General features: G+C 42.2%; 1 protein-coding gene across 4 annotated transcripts in view; it reads right to left on the reverse strand.

The window, feature by feature from the left end:
• Positions 1–22,039, reverse strand: part of cass4 (Cas scaffold protein family member 4) — a 108,461-nt gene that overhangs the window by 7,294 nt on the left and 79,128 nt on the right. For all 4 annotated transcript variants that reach the window (XM_046338234.1, XM_046338230.1, XM_046338239.1 and 1 more), the window contains 2 exons: positions 20,773–21,788; positions 19,620–20,064 (listed from right to left, as the gene is read on the reverse strand). In XM_046338234.1, the coding sequence (XP_046194190.1) occupies positions 19,620–20,064; positions 20,773–21,788 (1,461 nt within the window). The remainder of the gene's footprint in view (positions 1–19,619; positions 20,065–20,772; positions 21,789–22,039) is intronic.

Here is a 22,039-nt window from a genome sequence, read left to right on the forward strand (position 1 = left end):
TGCAGATAACCAATGACTAACCTGTAGCTGGGTATATAATGGGGCAGATAACCAATGACTAACCTGTAGCTGGGTATATAATGGTGCAGTTAACCAATGACTAACATGTAGCTGGGTATATAATGGTCCAATGACTAACCTGTAGCTGGGTATATAATGGTCCAATGACTAACCTGTAGCTGGGTATATAATGGTGCAGATAACCAATGACTACCCTGTAGCTGGGTATATAATGGTGCAGATAACCAATGACTAACCTGTAGCTGGGTATATAATGGTCCAATGACTAACCTGTATCTGGGTATATAATGGTGCAGATAACCAATGACTACCCTGTAGCTGGGTATATAATGGTGCAGATAACCTATGACTAACCTGTAGCTGGGTATATAATGGTCCACTGACTACCCTGTAGCTGGGTATATAATGGTGCAGATAACCAATGACTAACCTGTAGCTGGGTATATAATGGTCCAATGACTACCCTGTAGCTGGGTATATAATGGTCCAATGACTAACCTGTAGCTGGGTATATAATGGTCCAATGACTAACCTGTAGCTGGGTATATAATGGTCCAATGACTAACCTGTAGCTGGGTATATAATGGTCCAATGACTAACCTGTAGCTGGGTATATAATGGTCCAATGACTAACCTGTATCTGGGTATATAATGGTCCAATGACTAACCTGTAGCTGGGTATATAATGGGGCAGATAACCAATGACTACCCTGTAGCTGGGTATATAATGGTGCAGATAACCAATGACTACCCTGTAGCTGGGTATATAATGGTGCAGATAACCAATGACTAACCTGTAGCTGGGTATATAATGGTGCAGATAACCAATGACTAACCTGTAGCTGGGTATATAATGGTGCAGATAACCAATGACTAACCTGTAGCTGGGTATATAGTGGGGCAGATAACCAATGACTAACCTGTAGCTGGGTATATAATGGTGCAGATAACCAATGACTACCCTGTAGCTGGGTATATAGTGGGGCAGATAACCAATGACGAACCTGTAGCTGGGTTTATAATGGTGCAGATAACCAATGACTACCCTGTAGCTGGGTATATAATGGTGCAGATAACCAATGACTAACCTGTAGCTGGGTATATAATGGTGCAGATAACCAATGACTAACCTGTAGCTGGGTATATAGTGGGGCAGATAACCAATGACTAACCTGTAGCTGGGTATATAGTGGGGCAGATAACCAATGACTACCCTGTAGCTGGGTATATAATGGTGCAGATAACCTATGACTAACCTGTAGCTGGGTATATAATGGTCCAATGACTACCCTGTAGCTGGGTATATAATGGTGCAGATAACCAATGACTAACCTGTAGCTGGGTATATAATGGTCCAATGACTACCCTGTATCTGGGTATATAATGGTCCAATGACTAACCTGTAGCTGGGTATATAATGGTCCAATGACTAACCTGTAGCTGGGTATATAATGGTCCAATGACTAACCTGTAGCTGGGTAAATTATGGTCCAATGACTAACCTGTAGCTGGGTATATAATGGTCCAATGACTAACCTGTATCTGGGTATATAATGGTCCAATGACTAACCTGTATCTGGGTATATAATGGTCCAATGACTAACCTGTATCTGGGTATATAATGGTCCAATGACTAACCTGTAGCTGGGTATATAATGGTCCAATGACTAACCTGTAGCTGGGTATATAATGGTCCAATGACTAACCTGTAGCTGGGTATATAATGGTGCAGATAACCAATGACTAACCTGTAGCTGGGTATATAATGGTGCAGATAACCACTGACTAACCTGTAGCTGGGTATATAATGGTCCAATGACTACCCTGTAGCTGGGTATATAATGGTCCAATGACTAACCTGTAGCTGGGTATATAATGGTCCAATGACTAACCTGTAGCTGGGTATATAATGGTCCAATGACTAACCTGTATCTGGGTATATAATGGTCCAATGACTAACCTGTATCTGGGTATATAATGGTCCAATGACTAACCTGTATCTGGGTATATAATGGTCCAATGACTAACCTGTAGCTGGGTATATAATGGTGCAGATAACCAATGACTAACCTGTAGCTGGGTATATAATGGTGCAGATAACCAATGACTAACCTGTAGCTGGGTATATAATGGTGCAGATAACCAATGACTACCCTGTAGCTGGGTATATAGTGGGGCAGATAACCAATGACGAACCTGTAGCTGGGTATATAATGGTGCAGATAACCAATGACTACCCTGTAGCTGGGTATATAATGGTGCAGATAACCAATGACTAACCTGTAGCTGGGTATATAATGGTGCAGATAACCAATGACTAACCTGTAGCTGGGTATATAGTGGGGCAGATAACCAATGACTAACCTGTAGCTGGGTATATAGTGGGGCAGATAACCAATGACTACCCTGTAGCTGGGTATATAATGGTGCAGATAACCTATGACTAACCTGTAGCTGGGTATATAATGGTCCAATGACTACCCTGTAGCTGGGTATATAATGGTGCAGATAACCAATGACTAACCTGTAGCTGGGTATATAATGGTCCAATGACTACCCTGTATCTGGGTATATAATGGTCCAATGACTAACCTGTAGCTGGGTATATAATGGTCCAATGACTAACCTGTAGCTGGGTATATAATGGTCCAATGACTAACCTGTAGCTGGGTAAATTATGGTCCAATGACTAACCTGTAGCTGGGTATATAATGGTCCAATGACTAACCTGTATCTGGGTATATAATGGTCCAATGACTAACCTGTATCTGGGTATATAATGGTCCAATGACTAACCTGTATCTGGGTATATAATGGTCCAATGACTAACCTGTAGCTGGGTATATAATGGTCCAATGACTAACCTGTAGCTGGGTATATAATGGTCCAATGACTAACCTGTAGCTGGGTATATAATGGTGCAGATAACCAATGACTAACCTGTAGCTGGGTATATAATGGTGCAGATAACCACTGACTAACCTGTAGCTGGGTATATAATGGTCCAATGACTACCCTGTATCTGGGTATATAATGGTCCAATGACTAACCTGTAGCTGGGTATATAATGGTCCAATGACTAACCTGTAGCTGGGTATATAATGGTCCAATGACTAACCTGTATCTGGGTATATAATGGTCCAATGACTAACCTGTATCTGGGTATATAATGGTCCAATGACTAACCTGTATCTGGGTATATAATGGTCCAATGACTAACCTGTAGCTGGGTATATAATGGTCCAATGACTAACCTGTAGCTGGGTATATAATGGTCCAATGACTAACCTGTAGCTGGGTATATAATGGTGCAGATAACCAATGACTAACCTGTAGCTGGGTATATAATGGTGCAGATAACCACTGACTAACCTGTAGCTGGGTATATAATGGTCCAATGACTATCCTGTATCTGGGTATATAATGGTCCAATGACTAACCTGTAGCTGGGTATATAATGGTCCAATGACTAACCTGTAGCTGGGTATATAATGGTCCAATGACTAACCTGTATCTGGGTATATAATGGTCCAATGACTAACCTGTATCTGGGTATATAATGGTCCAATGACTAACCTGTATCTGGGTATATAATGGTCCAATGACTAACCTGTAGCTGGGTATATAATGGTGCAGATAACCAATGACTAACCTGTAGCTGGGTATATAATGGTGCAGATAACCAATGACTAACCTGTAGCTGGGTATATAATGGTGCAGATAACCAATGACTACCCTGTAGCTGGGTATATAGTGGGGCAGATAACCAATGACGAACCTGTAGCTGGGTATATAATGGTGCAGATAACCAATGACTACCCTGTAGCTGGGTATATAATGGTGCAGATAACCAATGACTAACCTGTAGCTGGGTATATAATGGTGCAGATAACCAATGACTAACCTGTAGCTGGGTATATAGTGGGGCAGATAACCAATGACTAACCTGTAGCTGGGTATATAGTGGGGCAGATAACCAATGACTACCCTGTAGCTGGGTATATAATGGTGCAGATAACCTATGACTAACCTGTAGCTGGGTATATAATGGTCCAATGACTACCCTGTAGCTGGGTATATAATGGTGCAGATAACCAATGACTAACCTGTAGCTGGGTATATAATGGTCCAATGACTACCCTGTATCTGGGTATATAATGGTCCAATGACTAACCTGTAGCTGGGTATATAATGGTCCAATGACTAACCTGTAGCTGGGTATATAATGGTCCAATGACTAACCTGTAGCTGGGTAAATTATGGTCCAATGACTAACCTGTAGCTGGGTATATAATGGTCCAATGACTAACCTGTATCTGGGTATATAATGGTCCAATGACTAACCTGTAGCTGGGTATATAATGGTCCAATGACTAACCTGTAGCTGGGTATATAATGGTGCAGATAACCAATGACTAACCTGTAGCTGGGTATATAATGGTGCAGATAACCACTGACTAACCTGTAGCTGGGTATATAATGGTCCAATGACTAACCTGTAGCTGGGTATATAATGGTCCAATGACTAACCTGTAGCTGGGTATATAATGGTCCAATGACTAACCTGTAGCTGGGTAAATTATGGTCCAATGACTAACCTGTAGCTGGGTATATAATGGTCCAATGACTAACCTGTAGCTGGGTATATAATGGTCCAATGACTAACCTGTAGCTGGGTATATAATGGTCCAATGACTAACCTGTAGCTGGGTATATAATGGTGCAGATAACCAATGACTAACCTGTAGCTGGGTATATAATGGTGCAGATAACCACTGACTAACCTGTAGCTGGGTATATAATGGTCCAATGACTACCCTGTATCTGGGTATATAATGGTCCAATGACTAACCTGTAGCTGGGTATATAATGGTCCAATGACTAACCTGTAGCTGGGTATATAATGGTCCAATGACTAACCTGTATCTGGGTATATAATGGTCCAATGACTAACCTGTATCTGGGTATATAATGGTCCAATGACTAACCTGTATCTGGGTATATAATGGTCCAATGACTAACCTGTAGCTGGGTATATAATGGTGCAGATAACCAATGACTACCCTGTAGCTGGGTATATAATGGTCCAATGACTAACCTGTAGCTGGGTATATAATGGTCCAATGACTAACCTGTAGCTGGGTATATAATGGTCCAATGACCAACCTGTAGCTGGGTATATAATGGTGCAGATAACCAATGACTAACCTGTAGCTGGGTATATAATGGTGCAGATAACCACTGACTAACCTGTAGCTGGGTATATAATGGTCCAATGACTACCCTGTATCTGGGTATATAATGGTCCAATGACTAACCTGTAGCTGGGTATATAATGGTCCAATGACTAACCTGTAGCTGGGTATATAATGGTCCAATGACTAACCTGTATCTGGGTATATAATGGTCCAATGACTAACCTGTATCTGGGTATATAATGGTCCAATGACTAACCTGTATCTGGGTATATAATGGTCCAATGACTAACCTGTAGCTGGGTATATAATGGTGCAGATAACCAATAACTACCCTGTAGCTGGGTATATAATGGTGCAGATAACCAATGACTACCCTGTAGCTGGGTATATAATGGTGCAGATAACCAATGACTAACCTGTAGCTGGGTATATAATGGTGCAGATAACCAATGACTAACCTGTAGCTGGGTATATAATGGTGCAGATAACCAATGACTAACCTGTAGCTGGGTATATAATGGTGCAGATAACCAATGACTAACCTGTAGCTGGGTATATAATGGTGCAGATAACCAATGACTAACCTGTAGCTGGGTATATAATGGTGCAGATAACCAATGACTATAATATAATAATAATAATAACCTGTAGCTGGGTATATAATGGTGCAGATAACCAATGACTACCCTGTAGCTGGGTATATAATGGTGCAGATAACCAATGACTAACCTGTAGCTGGGTATATAATGGTGCAGATAACCAATGACTACCCTGTAGCTGGGTATATAATGGTGCAGATAACCAATGACTAACCTGTAGCTGGGTATATAATGGTGCAGATAACCAATGACTAACCTGTAGCTGGGTATATAATGGTGCAGATAACCAATGACTAACCTGTAGCTGGGTATATAATGGTGCAGATAACCAATGACTAACCTGTAGCTGGGTATATAATGGTCCAATGACTAACCTGTAGCTGGGTATATAATGGTGCAGATAACCTATGACTAACCTGTATCTGGGTATATAATGGTCCAATGACTAACCTGTATCTGGGTATATAATGGTCCAATGACTAACCTGTATCTGGGTATATAATGGTCCAATGACTAACCTGTAGCTGGGTATATAATTGTCCAATGACTAACCTGTAGCTGGGTATATAATGGTCCAATGACTAACCTGTAGCTGGGTATATAATGGTGCAGATAACCAATGACTAACCTGTAGCTGGGTATATAATGGTGCAGATAACCACTGACTAACCTGTAGCTGGGTATATAATGGTCCAATGACTACCCTGTATCTGGGTATATAATGGTCCAATGACTAACCTGTAGCTGGGTATATAATGGTCCAATGACTAACCTGTAGCTGGGTATATAATGGTCCAATGACTAACCTGTATCTGGGTATATAATGGTCCAATGACTAACCTGTATCTGGGTATATAATGGTCCAATGACTAACCTGTATCTGGGTATATAATGGTCCAATGACTAACCTGTAGCTGGGTATATAATGGTGCAGATAACCAATGACTAACCTGTAGCTGGGTATATAATGGTGCAGATAACCAATGACTAACCTGTAGCTGGGTATATAATGGTGCAGATAACCAATGACTACCCTGTAGCTGGGTATATAGTGGGGCAGATAACCAATGACGAACCTGTAGCTGGGTATATAATGGTGCAGATAACCAATGACTACCCTGTAGCTGGGTATATAATGGTGCAGATAACCAATGACTAACCTGTAGCTGGGTATATAATGGTGCAGATAACCAATGACTAACCTGTAGCTGGGTATATAGTGGGGCAGATAACCAATGACTAACCTGTAGCTGGGTATATAGTGGGGCAGATAACCAATGACTACCCTGTAGCTGGGTATATAATGGTGCAGATAACCTATGACTAACCTGTAGCTGGGTATATAATGGTCCAATGACTACCCTGTAGCTGGGTATATAATGGTGCAGATAACCAATGACTAACCTGTAGCTGGGTATATAATGGTCCAATGACTACCCTGTATCTGGGTATATAATGGTCCAATGACTAACCTGTAGCTGGGTATATAATGGTCCAATGACTAACCTGTAGCTGGGTATATAATGGTCCAATGACTAACCTGTAGCTGGGTAAATTATGGTCCAATGACTAACCTGTAGCTGGGTATATAATGGTCCAATGACTAACCTGTATCTGGGTATATAATGGTCCAATGACTAACCTGTATCTGGGTATATAATGGTCCAATGACTAACCTGTATCTGGGTATATAATGGTCCAATGACTAACCTGTAGCTGGGTATATAATGGTCCAATGACTAACCTGTAGCTGGGTATATAATGGTCCAATGACTAACCTGTAGCTGGGTATATAATGGTGCAGATAACCAATGACTAACCTGTAGCTGGGTATATAATGGTGCAGATAACCACTGACTAACCTGTAGCTGGGTATATAATGGTCCAATGACTACCCTGTATCTGGGTATATAATGGTCCAATGACTAACCTGTAGCTGGGTATATAATGGTCCAATGACTAACCTGTAGCTGGGTATATAATGGTCCAATGACTAACCTGTATCTGGGTATATAATGGTCCAATGACTAACCTGTATCTGGGTATATAATGGTCCAATGACTAACCTGTATCTGGGTATATAATGGTCCAATGACTAACCTGTAGCTGGGTATATAATGGTCCAATGACTAACCTGTAGCTGGGTATATAATGGTCCAATGACTAACCTGTAGCTGGGTATATAATGGTGCAGATAACCAATGACTAACCTGTAGCTGGGTATATAATGGTGCAGATAACCACTGACTAACCTGTAGCTGGGTATATAATGGTCCAATGACTATCCTGTATCTGGGTATATAATGGTCCAATGACTAACCTGTAGCTGGGTATATAATGGTCCAATGACTAACCTGTAGCTGGGTATATAATGGTCCAATGACTAACCTGTATCTGGGTATATAATGGTCCAATGACTAACCTGTATCTGGGTATATAATGGTCCAATGACTAACCTGTATCTGGGTATATAATGGTCCAATGACTAACCTGTAGCTGGGTATATAATGGTGCAGATAACCAATGACTAACCTGTAGCTGGGTATATAATGGTGCAGATAACCAATGACTAACCTGTAGCTGGGTATATAATGGTGCAGATAACCAATGACTACCCTGTAGCTGGGTATATAGTGGGGCAGATAACCAATGACGAACCTGTAGCTGGGTATATAATGGTGCAGATAACCAATGACTACCCTGTAGCTGGGTATATAATGGTGCAGATAACCAATGACTAACCTGTAGCTGGGTATATAATGGTGCAGATAACCAATGACTAACCTGTAGCTGGGTATATAGTGGGGCAGATAACCAATGACTAACCTGTAGCTGGGTATATAGTGGGGCAGATAACCAATGACTACCCTGTAGCTGGGTATATAATGGTGCAGATAACCTATGACTAACCTGTAGCTGGGTATATAATGGTCCAATGACTACCCTGTAGCTGGGTATATAATGGTGCAGATAACCAATGACTAACCTGTAGCTGGGTATATAATGGTCCAATGACTACCCTGTATCTGGGTATATAATGGTCCAATGACTAACCTGTAGCTGGGTATATAATGGTCCAATGACTAACCTGTAGCTGGGTATATAATGGTCCAATGACTAACCTGTAGCTGGGTAAATTATGGTCCAATGACTAACCTGTAGCTGGGTATATAATGGTCCAATGACTAACCTGTATCTGGGTATATAATGGTCCAATGACTAACCTGTAGCTGGGTATATAATGGTCCAATGACTAACCTGTAGCTGGGTATATAATGGTGCAGATAACCAATGACTAACCTGTAGCTGGGTATATAATGGTGCAGATAACCACTGACTAACCTGTAGCTGGGTATATAATGGTCCAATGACTAACCTGTAGCTGGGTATATAATGGTCCAATGACTAACCTGTAGCTGGGTATATGCTGGTCCAATGACTAACCTGTAGCTGGGTAAATTATGGTCCAATGACTAACCTGTAGCTGGGTATATAATGGTCCAATGACTAACCTGTAGCTGGGTATATAATGGTCCAATGACTAACCTGTAGCTGGGTATATAATGGTCCAATGACTAACCTGTAGCTGGGTATATAATGGTGCAGATAACCAATGACTAACCTGTAGCTGGGTATATAATGGTGCAGATAACCACTGACTAACCTGTAGCTGGGTATATAATGGTCCAATGACTACCCTGTATCTGGGTATATAATGGTCCAATGACTAACCTGTAGCTGGGTATATAATGGTCCAATGACTAACCTGTAGCTGGGTATATAATGGTCCAATGACTAACCTGTATCTGGGTATATAATGGTCCAATGACTAACCTGTATCTGGGTATATAATGGTCCAATGACTAACCTGTATCTGGGTATATAATGGTCCAATGACTAACCTGTAGCTGGGTATATAATGGTGCAGATAACCAATGACTACCCTGTAGCTGGGTATATAATGGTCCAATGACTAACCTGTAGCTGGGTATATAATGGTCCAATGACTAACCTGTAGCTGGGTATATAATGGTCCAATGACCAACCTGTAGCTGGGTATATAATGGTGCAGATAACCAATGACTAACCTGTAGCTGGGTATATAATGGTGCAGATAACCACTGACTAACCTGTAGCTGGGTATATAATGGTCCAATGACTACCCTGTATCTGGGTATATAATGGTCCAATGACTAACCTGTAGCTGGGTATATAATGGTCCAATGACTAACCTGTAGCTGGGTATATAATGGTCCAATGACTAACCTGTATCTGGGTATATAATGGTCCAATGACTAACCTGTATCTGGGTATATAATGGTCCAATGACTAACCTGTATCTGGGTATATAATGGTCCAATGACTAACCTGTAGCTGGGTATATAATGGTGCAGATAACCAATAACTACCCTGTAGCTGGGTATATAATGGTGCAGATAACCAATGACTACCCTGTAGCTGGGTATATAATGGTGCAGATAACCAATGACTAACCTGTAGCTGGGTATATAATGGTGCAGATAACCAATGACTAACCTGTATCTGGGTATATAATGGTGCAGATAACCAATGACTAACCTGTAGCTGGGTATATAATGGTGCAGATAACCAATGACTAACCTGTAGCTGGGTATATAATGGTGCAGATAACCAATGACTAACCTGTAGCTGGGTATATAATGGTGCAGATAACCAATGACTATAATATAATAATAATAATAACCTGTAGCTGGGTATATAATGGTGCAGATAACCAATGACTACCCTGTAGCTGGGTATATAATGGTGCAGATAACCAATGACTAACCTGTAGCTGGGTATATAATGGTGCAGATAACCAATGACTACCCTGTAGCTGGGTATATAATGGTGCAGATAACCAATGACTAACCTGTAGCTGGGTATATAATGGTGCAGATAACCAATGACTAACCTGTAGCTGGGTATATAATGGTGCAGATAACCAATGACTAACCTGTAGCTGGGTATATAATGGTGCAGATAACCAATGACTAACCTGTAGCTGGGTATATAATGGTCCAATGACTAACCTGTAGCTGGGTATATAATGGTGCAGATAACCTATGACTAACCTGTATCTGGGTATATAATGGTCCAATGACTAACCTGTATCTGGGTATATAATGGTCCAATGACTAACCTGTATCTGGGTATATAATGGTCCAATGACTAACCTGTAGCTGGGTATATAATTGTCCAATGACTAACCTGTAGCTGGGTATATAATGGTCCAATGACTAACCTGTAGCTGGGTATATAATGGTGCAGATAACCAATGACTAACCTGTAGCTGGGTATATAATGGTGCAGATAACCACTGACTAACCTGTAGCTGGGTATATAATGGTCCAATGACTACCCTGTATCTGGGTATATAATGGTCCAATGACTAACCTGTAGCTGGGTATATAATGGTCCAATGACTAACCTGTAGCTGGGTATATAATGGTCCAATGACTAACCTGTATCTGGGTATATAATGGTCCAATGACTAACCTGTATCTGGGTATATAATGGTCCAATGACTAACCTGTATCTGGGTATATAATGGTCCAATGACTAACCTGTAGCTGGGTATATAATGGTGCAGATAACCAATGACTAACCTGTAGCTGGGTATATAATGGTGCAGATAACCAATGACTAACCTGTAGCTGGGTATATAATGGTGCAGATAACCAATGACTACCCTGTAGCTGGGTATATAGTGGGGCAGATAACCAATGACGAACCTGTAGCTGGGTATATAATGGTGCAGATAACCAATGACTACCCTGTAGCTGGGTATATAATGGTGCAGATAACCAATGACTAACCTGTAGCTGGGTATATAATGGTGCAGATAACCAATGACTAACCTGTAGCTGGGTATATAGTGGGGCAGATAACCAATGACTAACCTGTAGCTGGGTATATAGTGGGGCAGATAACCAATGACTACCCTGTAGCTGGGTATATAATGGTGCAGATAACCTATGACTAACCTGTAGCTGGGTATATAATGGTCCAATGACTACCCTGTAGCTGGGTATATAATGGTGCAGATAACCAATGACTAACCTGTAGCTGGGTATATAATGGTCCAATGACTACCCTGTATCTGGGTATATAATGGTCCAATGACTAACCTGTAGCTGGGTATATAATGGTCCAATGACTAACCTGTAGCTGGGTATATAATGGTCCAATGACTAACCTGTAGCTGGGTAAATTATGGTCCAATGACTAACCTGTAGCTGGGTATATAATGGTCCAATGACTAACCTGTATCTGGGTATATAATGGTCCAATGACTAACCTGTATCTGGGTATATAATGGTCCAATGACTAACCTGTATCTGGGTATATAATGGTCCAATGACTAACCTGTAGCTGGGTATATAATGGTCCAATGACTAACCTGTAGCTGGGTATATAATGGTCCAATGACTAACCTGTAGCTGGGTATATAATGGTGCAGATAACCAATGACTAACCTGTAGCTGGGTATATAATGGTGCAGATAACCACTGACTAACCTGTAGCTGGGTATATAATGGTCCAATGACTACCCTGTATCTGGGTATATAATGGTCCAATGACTAACCTGTAGCTGGGTATATAATGGTCCAATGACTAACCTGTAGCTGGGTATATAATGGTCCAATGACTAACCTGTATCTGGGTATATAATGGTCCAATGACTAACCTGTATCTGGGTATATAATGGTCCAATGACTAACCTGTATCTGGGTATATAATGGTCCAATGACTAACCTGTAGCTGGGTATATAATGGTCCAATGACTAACCTGTAGCTGGGTATATAATGGTCCAATGACTAACCTGTAGCTGGGTATATAATGGTGCAGATAACCAATGACTAACCTGTAGCTGGGTATATAATGGTGCAGATAACCACTGACTAACCTGTAGCTGGGTATATAATGGTCCAATGACTATCCTGTATCTGGGTATATAATGGTCCAATGACTAACCTGTAGCTGGGTATATAATGGTCCAATGACTAACCTGTAGCTGGGTATATAATGGTCCAATGACTAACCTGTATCTGGGTATATAATGGTCCAATGACTAACCTGTATCTGGGTATATAATGGTCCAATGACTAACCTGTATCTGGGTATATAATGGTCCAATGACTAACCTGTAGCTGGGTATATAATGGTGCAGATAACCAATGACTAACCTGTAGCTGGGTATATAATGGTGCAGATAACCAATGACTAACCTGTAGCTGGGTATATAATGGTGCAGATAACCAATGACTACCCTGTAGCTGGGTATATAGTGGGGCAGATAACCAATGACGAACCTGTAGCTGGGTATATAATGGTGCAGATAACCAATGACTACCCTGTAGCTGGGTATATAATGGTGCAGATAACCAATGACTAACCTGTAGCTGGGTATATAATGGTGCAGATAACCAATGACTAACCTGTAGCTGGGTATATAGTGGGGCAGATAACCAATGACTAACCTGTAGCTGGGTATATAGTGGGGCAGATAACCAATGACTACCCTGTAGCTGGGTATATAATGGTGCAGATAACCTATGACTAACCTGTAGCTGGGTATATAATGGTCCAATGACTACCCTGTAGCTGGGTATATAATGGTGCAGATAACCAATGACTAACCTGTAGCTGGGTATATAATGGTCCAATGACTACCCTGTATCTGGGTATATAATGGTCCAATGACTAACCTGTAGCTGGGTATATAATGGTCCAATGACTAACCTGTAGCTGGGTATATAATGGTCCAATGACTAACCTGTAGCTGGGTAAATTATGGTCCAATGACTAACCTGTAGCTGGGTATATAATGGTCCAATGACTAACCTGTATCTGGGTATATAATGGTCCAATGACTAACCTGTAGCTGGGTATATAATGGTCCAATGACTAACCTGTAGCTGGGTATATAATGGTGCAGATAACCAATGACTAACCTGTAGCTGGGTATATAATGGTGCAGATAACCACTGACTAACCTGTAGCTGGGTATATAATGGTCCAATGACTAACCTGTAGCTGGGTATATAATGGTCCAATGACTAACCTGTAGCTGGGTATATAATGGTCCAATGACTAACCTGTAGCTGGGTAAATTATGGTCCAATGACTAACCTGTAGCTGGGTATATAATGGTCCAATGACTAACCTGTAGCTGGGTATATAATGGTCCAATGACTAACCTGTAGCTGGGTATATAATGGTCCAATGACTAACCTGTAGCTGGGTATATAATGGTGCAGATAACCAATGACTAACCTGTAGCTGGGTATATAATGGTGCAGATAACCACTGACTAACCTGTAGCTGGGTATATAATGGTCCAATGACTACCCTGTATCTGGGTATATAATGGTCCAATGACTAACCTGTAGCTGGGTATATAATGGTCCAATGACTAACCTGTAGCTGGGTATATAATGGTCCAATGACTAACCTGTATCTGGGTATATAATGGTCCAATGACTAACCTGTATCTGGGTATATAATGGTCCAATGACTAACCTGTATCTGGGTATATAATGGTCCAATGACTAACCTGTAGCTGGGTATATAATGGTGCAGATAACCAATGACTACCCTGTAGCTGGGTATATAATGGTCCAATGACTAACCTGTAGCTGGGTATATAATGGTCCAATGACTAACCTGTAGCTGGGTATATAATGGTCCAATGACCAACCTGTAGCTGGGTATATAATGGTGCAGATAACCAATGACTAACCTGTAGCTGGGTATATAATGGTGCAGATAACCACTGACTAACCTGTAGCTGGGTATATAATGGTCCAATGACTACCCTGTATCTGGGTATATAATGGTCCAATGACTAACCTGTAGCTGGGTATATAATGGTCCAATGACTAACCTGTAGCTGGGTATATAATGGTCCAATGACTAACCTGTATCTGGGTATATAATGGTCCAATGACTAACCTGTATCTGGGTATATAATGGTCCAATGACTAACCTGTATCTGGGTATATAATGGTCCAATGACTAACCTGTAGCTGGGTATATAATGGTGCAGATAACCAATAACTACCCTGTAGCTGGGTATATAATGGTGCAGATAACCAATGACTACCCTGTAGCTGGGTATATAATGGTGCAGATAACCAATGACTAACCTGTAGCTGGGTATATAATGGTGCAGATAACCAATGACTACCCTGTAGCTGGGTATATAATGGTGCAGATAACCAATGACTAACCTGTAGCTGGGTATATAATGGTGCAGATAACCAATGACTAACCTGTAGCTGGGTATATAATGGTGCAGATAACCAATGACTAACCTGTAGCTGGGTATATAATGGTGCAGATAACCAATGACTATAATATAATAATAATAATAACCTGTAGCTGGGTATATAATGGTGCAGATAACCAATGACTACCCTGTAGCTGGGTATATAATGGTGCAGATAACCAATGACTAACCTGTAGCTGGGTATATAATGGTGCAGATAACCAATGACTACCCTGTAGCTGGGTATATAATGGTGCAGATAACCAATGACTAACCTGTAGCTGGGTATATAATGGTGCAGATAACCAATGACTAACCTGTAGCTGGGTATATAATGGTGCAGATAACCAATGACTAACCTGTAGCTGGGTATATAATGGTGCAGATAACCAATGACTAACCTGTAGCTGGGTATATAATGGTCCAATGACTAACCTGTAGCTGGGTATATAATGGTCCAATGACTAACCTGTAGCTGGGTATATAATGGTCCAATGACTAACCTGTAGCTGGGTATATAATGGTGCAGATAACCAATGACTACCCTGTAGCTGGGTATATAATGGTCCAATGACTAACCTGTAGCTGGGTATATAATGGTCCAATGACTAACCTGTAGCTGGGTATATAATGGTGCAGATAACCAATGACTACCCTGTAGCTGGGTATATAATGGTCCAATGACTAACCTGTAGCTGGGTATATAATGGTCCAATGACTAAGCTGTAGCTGGGTATATAATGGTCCAATGACTAACCTGTAGCTGGGTATATAATGGTGCAGATAACCAATGACTAACCTGTAGCTGGGTATATAATGGTGCAGATAACCACTGACTAACCTGTAGCTGGGTATATAATGGTCCAATGACTACCCTGTATCTGGGTATATAATGGTCCAATGACTAACCTGTAGCTGGGTATATAATGGTCCAATGACTAACCTGTAGCTGGGTATATAATGGTCCAATGACTAACCTGTATCTGGGTATATAATGGTCCAATGACTAACCTGTATCTGGGTATATAATGGTCCAATGACTAACCTGTATCTGGGTATATAATGGTCCAATGACTAACCTGTAGCTGGGTATATAATGGTGCAGATAACCAATGACTAACCTGTAGCTGGGTATATAATGGTGCAGATAACCAATGACTAACCTGTAGCTGGGTATATAATGGTGCAGATAACCAATGACTAACCTGTAGCTGGGTATATAATGGTGCAGATAACCAATGATTAACCTGTAGCTGGGTATATAATGGTGCAGATAACCAATGACTATAATATAATAATAATAATAACCTGTAGCTGGGTATATAATGGTGCAGATAACCAATGACTAACCTGTAGCTGGGTATATAATGGTGCAGATAACCAATGACTAACCTGTAGCTGGGTATATAATGGTGCAGATAACCAATGACTAACCTGTAGCTGGGTATATAATGGGGCAGATAACCAATGACTACCCTGTAGCTGGGTATATAATGGTGCAGATAACCAATGACTAACCTGTAGCTGGGTATATAATGGTGCAGATAACCAATGACTAACCTGTAGCTGGGTATATAATGGTGCAGATAACCAATGACTAACCTGTAGCTGGGTATATAATGGTCCAATGACTAACCTGTAGCTGGGTATATAATGGTCCAATGACTAACCTGTAGCTGGGTATATAATGGTCCAATGACTAACCTGTAGCTGGGTATATAATGGTGCAGATAACCAATGACTACCCTGTAGCTGGGTATATAATGGTCCAATGACTAACCTGTAGCTGGGTATATAATGGTCCAATGACTAACCTGTAGCTGGGTATATAATGGTGCAGATAACCAATGACTACCCTGTAGCTGGGTATATAATGGTCCAATGACTAACCTGTAGCTGGGTATATAATGGTCCAATGACTAACCTGTAGCTGGGTATATAATGGTCCAATGACTAACCTGTAGCTGGGTATATAATGGTGCAGATAACCAATGACTAACCTGTAGCTGGGTATATAATGGTGCAGATAACCACTGACTAACCTGTAGCTGGGTATATAATGGTCCAATGACTACCCTGTATCTGGGTATATAATGGTCCAATGACTAACCTGTAGCTGGGTATATAATGGTCCAATGACTAACCTGTAGCTGGGTATATAATGGTCCAATGACTAACCTGTATCTGGGTATATAATGGTCCAATGACTAACCTGTATCTGGGTATATAATGGTCCAATGACTAACCTGTATCTGGGTATATAATGGTCCAATGACTAACCTGTAGCTGGGTATATAATGGTGCAGATAACCAATGACTACCCTGTAGCTGGGTATATAATGGTCCAATGACTAACCTGTAGCTGGGTATATAATGGTCCAATGACTAACCTGTAGCTGGGTATATAATGGTGCAGATAACCAATGACTAACCTGTAGCTGGGTATATAATGGTGCAGATAACCACTGACTAACCTGTAGCTGGGTATATAATGGTCCAATGACTACCCTGTATCTGGGTATATAATAGTCCAATGACTAACCTGTAGCTGGGTATATAATGGTCCAATGACTAACCTGTAGCTGGGTATATAATGGTCCAATGACTACCCTGTAGCTGGGTATATAATGGTCCAATGACTAACCTGTATCTGGGTATATAATGGGCCAATGACTAACCTGTATCTGGGTATATAATGGTCCAATGACTAACCTGTATCTGGGTATATAATGGTCCAATGACTAACCTGTATCTGGGTATATAATGGTCCAATGACTAACCTGTATCTGGGTATATAATGGTCCAATGACTAACCTGTAGCTGGGTATATAATGGTGCAGATAACCAATGACTACCCTGTAGCTGGGTATATAATGGTGCAGATAACCAATGACTACCCTGTAGCTGGGTATATAATGGTGCAGATAACCAATGACTAACCTGTAGCTGGGTATATAATGGTGCAGATAACCAATGACTACCCTGTAGCTGGGTATATAATGGTGCAGATAACCAATGACTACCCTGTAGCTGGGTATATAATGGTGCAGATAACCAATGACTAACCTGTAGCTGGGTATATAATGGTGCAGATAACCAATGACTACCCTGTAGCTGGGTATATAATGGTGCAGATAACCAATGACTAACCTGTAGCTGGGTATATAATGGTGCAGATAACCAATGACTAACCTGTAGCTGGGTATATAATGGTGCAGATAACCAATGACTAACCTGTAGCTGGGTATATAATGGTGCAGATAACCAATGACTAACCTGTAGCTGGGTATATAATGGTGCAGATAACCAATGACTACCCTGTAGCTGGGTATATAATGGTGCAGATAACCAATGACTAACCTGTAGCTGGGTATATAATGGTGCAGATAACCAATGACTAACCTGTAGCTGGGTATATAATGGGGCAGATAGCCAATGACTACCCTGTAGCTGGGTATATAATGGTGCAGATAACCAATGACTAACCTGTAGCTGGGTATATAATGGTGCAGATAACCAATGACTAACCTGTAGCTGGGTATATAATGGTGCAGATAACCAATGACTAACCTGTAGCTGGGTATATAATGGTCCAATGACTAACCTTTAGCTGGGTATATAATGGTCCAATGACTAACCTGTAGCTGGGTATATAATGGTCCAATGACTAACCTGTAGCTGGGTATATAATGGTGCAGATAACGAATGACTACCCTGTAGCTGGGTATATAATGGTCCAATGACTAACCTGTAGCTGGGTATATAATGGTCCAATGACTAACCTGTAGCTGGGTATATAATGGTCCAATGACTAACCTGTAGCTGGGTATATAATGGTGCAGATAACCAATGACTAACCTGTAGCTGGGTATATAATGGTGCAGATAACCACTGACTAACCTGTAGCTGGGTATATAATGGTCCAATGACTACCCTGTATCTGGGTATATAATGGTCCAATGACTAACCTGTAGCTGGGTATATAATGGTCCAATGACTAACCTGTAGCTGGGTATATGATGGTCCAATGACTAACCTGTATCTGGGTATATAATGGTCCAATGACTAACCTGTATCTGGGTATATAATGGTCCAATGACTAACCTGTATCTGGGTATATAATGGTCCAATGACTAACCTGTAGCTGGGTATATAATGGTGCAGATAACCAATGACTACCCTGTAGCTGGGTATATAATGGTGCAGATAACCAATGACTACCCTGTAGCTGGGTATATAATGGTGCAGATAACCAATGACTACCCTGTAGCTGGGTATATAATGGTGCAGATAACCAATGACTAACCTGTAGCTGGGTATATAATGGGGCAGATAACCAATGACTACCCTGTAGCTGGGTATATAATGGTGCAGATAACCAATGACTAACCTGTAGCTGGGTATATAATGGTGCAGATAACCAATGACTAACCTGTAGCTGGGTATATAATGGTCCAATGACTACCCTGTAGCTGGGTATATAATGGTGCAGATTACCAATGACTAACCTGTAGCTGGACATTGTCATGATGATCTGTTCCTGAGTATTCTCCCTGCTCTGTTCTCTTCTTCATAAACTGACTGGTAGAGATACCGGTGTTATTGGTGGTACTGGTACTGGGCCGGAACAGCAGCTTGGCGTTGGCATTGACGATGGATACCATTCTCTTGACATCTTCAGGGATGGTCCTGGTTACCCTGACGAGGCTGTCTAGCTGGTCTGGGGTGTGGTTCTGGGCGGGATCCTGGGCCAGCAAAGGGAGGGGCCAGCCGGCGACGCCCAGGGAGCTGACGGCCTGCTGCAAGATGAGGCCGGAGTCCTCCAACACTGAGAGCTGGCGCTGGAGACGCGCCTGCAGGTTGGAGTCGGTCAGGCGCCGGGCGTTACCTTTCACATCCAGGGCAAAGCTCAGAAAGGATGTCACCGACCCCGCCACACCCTCTGCTGCAGACCTGGTGGTGGTAGTTGGGAAGAATTAGTGGTAACGCTTGTTTTGGATATGATATAGGCGGTGTCAGAGAAAAGCCCATACAATTGTCAGAGACTCTAGTCACCCAAGTCATAGACTATTTTCTCTGCTACCGCACGGTAAGCGGTATCGAAGCTCCAAGTTTAGGTCCAAAAAGCTCCTTGACAGCTTCTACCTCCAAGCCATAAGACTGCTGAACAATTAGTCAAATGGCCACCAGACTATTTACATTAACACCCCCCCCCCCATTTGTTTTGTACACTGCTGCTGCATGCTGTTTTATTATCTATATATTATTTTATTAGGTTACTTTTTATTATTTTTTTATTTTTTACTTTTGTTTATTTGGTAAATATTTTCTAAACTCTTTCTTGAACTGCACTGTTGGTTAAGGGCTTGTATGTAAGCATTTCGCTGTAAGGTCTACGCTTGAGGTATTCGGCCCATGTGACAAATAAAGTTTGGTTTAATTTGATATCAGTAGTCCCAAATAGATGGCTTGTGAATCTTCAACTAACTGTTCACTTTTCAGACCGTTCAGATACGTTTCAGACCGTTCAGTAGAGGAACCTGGATTATATACCACAGTGAACACAAAGTGTACAGAAAGTGCTTCCTTAATTAAGGCACTGTTATGTTCACTGGTCAGATGATTAAAAAATAATCGTTACTGATCTCAATCTCCACAAACCTGATCTCCGTGAGGTGCTTTTCCAGGTGATCCTTGCTCCTCCAGCTAGAGGAGACGAATTCCATGAGTCGCGGCACCTCCCTGCACACCTCCTGCTGTAGGATGAGCAGCCTGCGACACGCCTCCTCCTGGCTCAGACACACCTCCCGCTGCGGCTCCGGGGAGGAAGAGGAGCACAGCGCCAGGGAGTCGCAGGAGGAGGAGGTGGAGGACGTGGAGGCTGTGCTGATCCTCTGTTTGTCTGATGTTGATGTTGTCATTCTACCGCTCTCTTCATCCTCTTCCTGTAACAGAGTGTCTCCCCTACCAGGCCTGGCTCCCAGAGCCCCAGCCACTAGCCCCAGACGGCCCCTCTGCAGCCTGCCCTGGGGGTTGGGGTGGTCGTAGGTAGGACCAGAGTCCCCCCGACACTCCAACGGGACATGGTGTCCTCTGTGGGGGACGAAGACTGAGAGCTGCTCCCGAGGGGGGACAGCGTACACACAGTGCTCCTTGTCCATCTGCATCTGCCCTGGGGGTCTGTCGTAGAGAGGAGGCCTGGGGAGGACCCTGGGGGGGTTGGGGGGGTCCTTGGACCCCTGGGGAGGGGATCTAGGTTTGGGGATGTCATAGAAGGACTGAGCAGAGCAGTTACGGTCTGTCAGAGTGTCGTGGAGCTGCCTGTCCGAGCTCAGGGCCTTGGAGGGCAGGGTGGTGTAGTACCCAGGCTGGCCACCAAATGGCAGGTGTGTGTAATATCCAGGTTGGCCACCAGATGGCAGAATGGTGTAGTACCCAGGCTCACCACCAGGTTTCTCAGGAGAGCTGGGTACATCATAGATCCAGTCTGACTTGCGGGGGTTGGGAAGGGTGCTGTAACTGCTAGGCTGTCTCTGGGGGCTGGGTGAGGTATTGTAGCCTCCGGCCACTAGCCTCTGCTGGATGACTGAAGCCGGAGGGATGGAGGGGGGGACGGAGGAGGGAATAGGGATGTCATAGCTGGGGTCTGGGACCACCGTGGGTGGAGCAGCATACACCTGGTGAGGGGGGGGGCAGTAAGTGAAAGGTGAGTATAGATCACGATGTTACAGTGTGTAACCCTGTACAGTAACTACAACACTAAAGAGGAAAAGCCCGAGATTACATCATAAAAGAGACCAGGAAGTACACGAGTCATTCAGGTCCATTTATTGGGAGTTGATTTGTCTCCCAGTGCAGATGTTCATGGGTTGCATGTTTCTTGAAGGTTCTCTTGACGAAGGTTTTCTTGACGAAGGTTTTCTTGACG

Source organism: Oncorhynchus gorbuscha, linkage group LG03 (assembly GCF_021184085.1).
Source record: "Oncorhynchus gorbuscha isolate QuinsamMale2020 ecotype Even-year linkage group LG03, OgorEven_v1.0, whole genome shotgun sequence".
In the NCBI taxonomy this organism is placed as follows: Eukaryota; Metazoa; Chordata; class Actinopteri; order Salmoniformes; family Salmonidae; genus Oncorhynchus; species Oncorhynchus gorbuscha.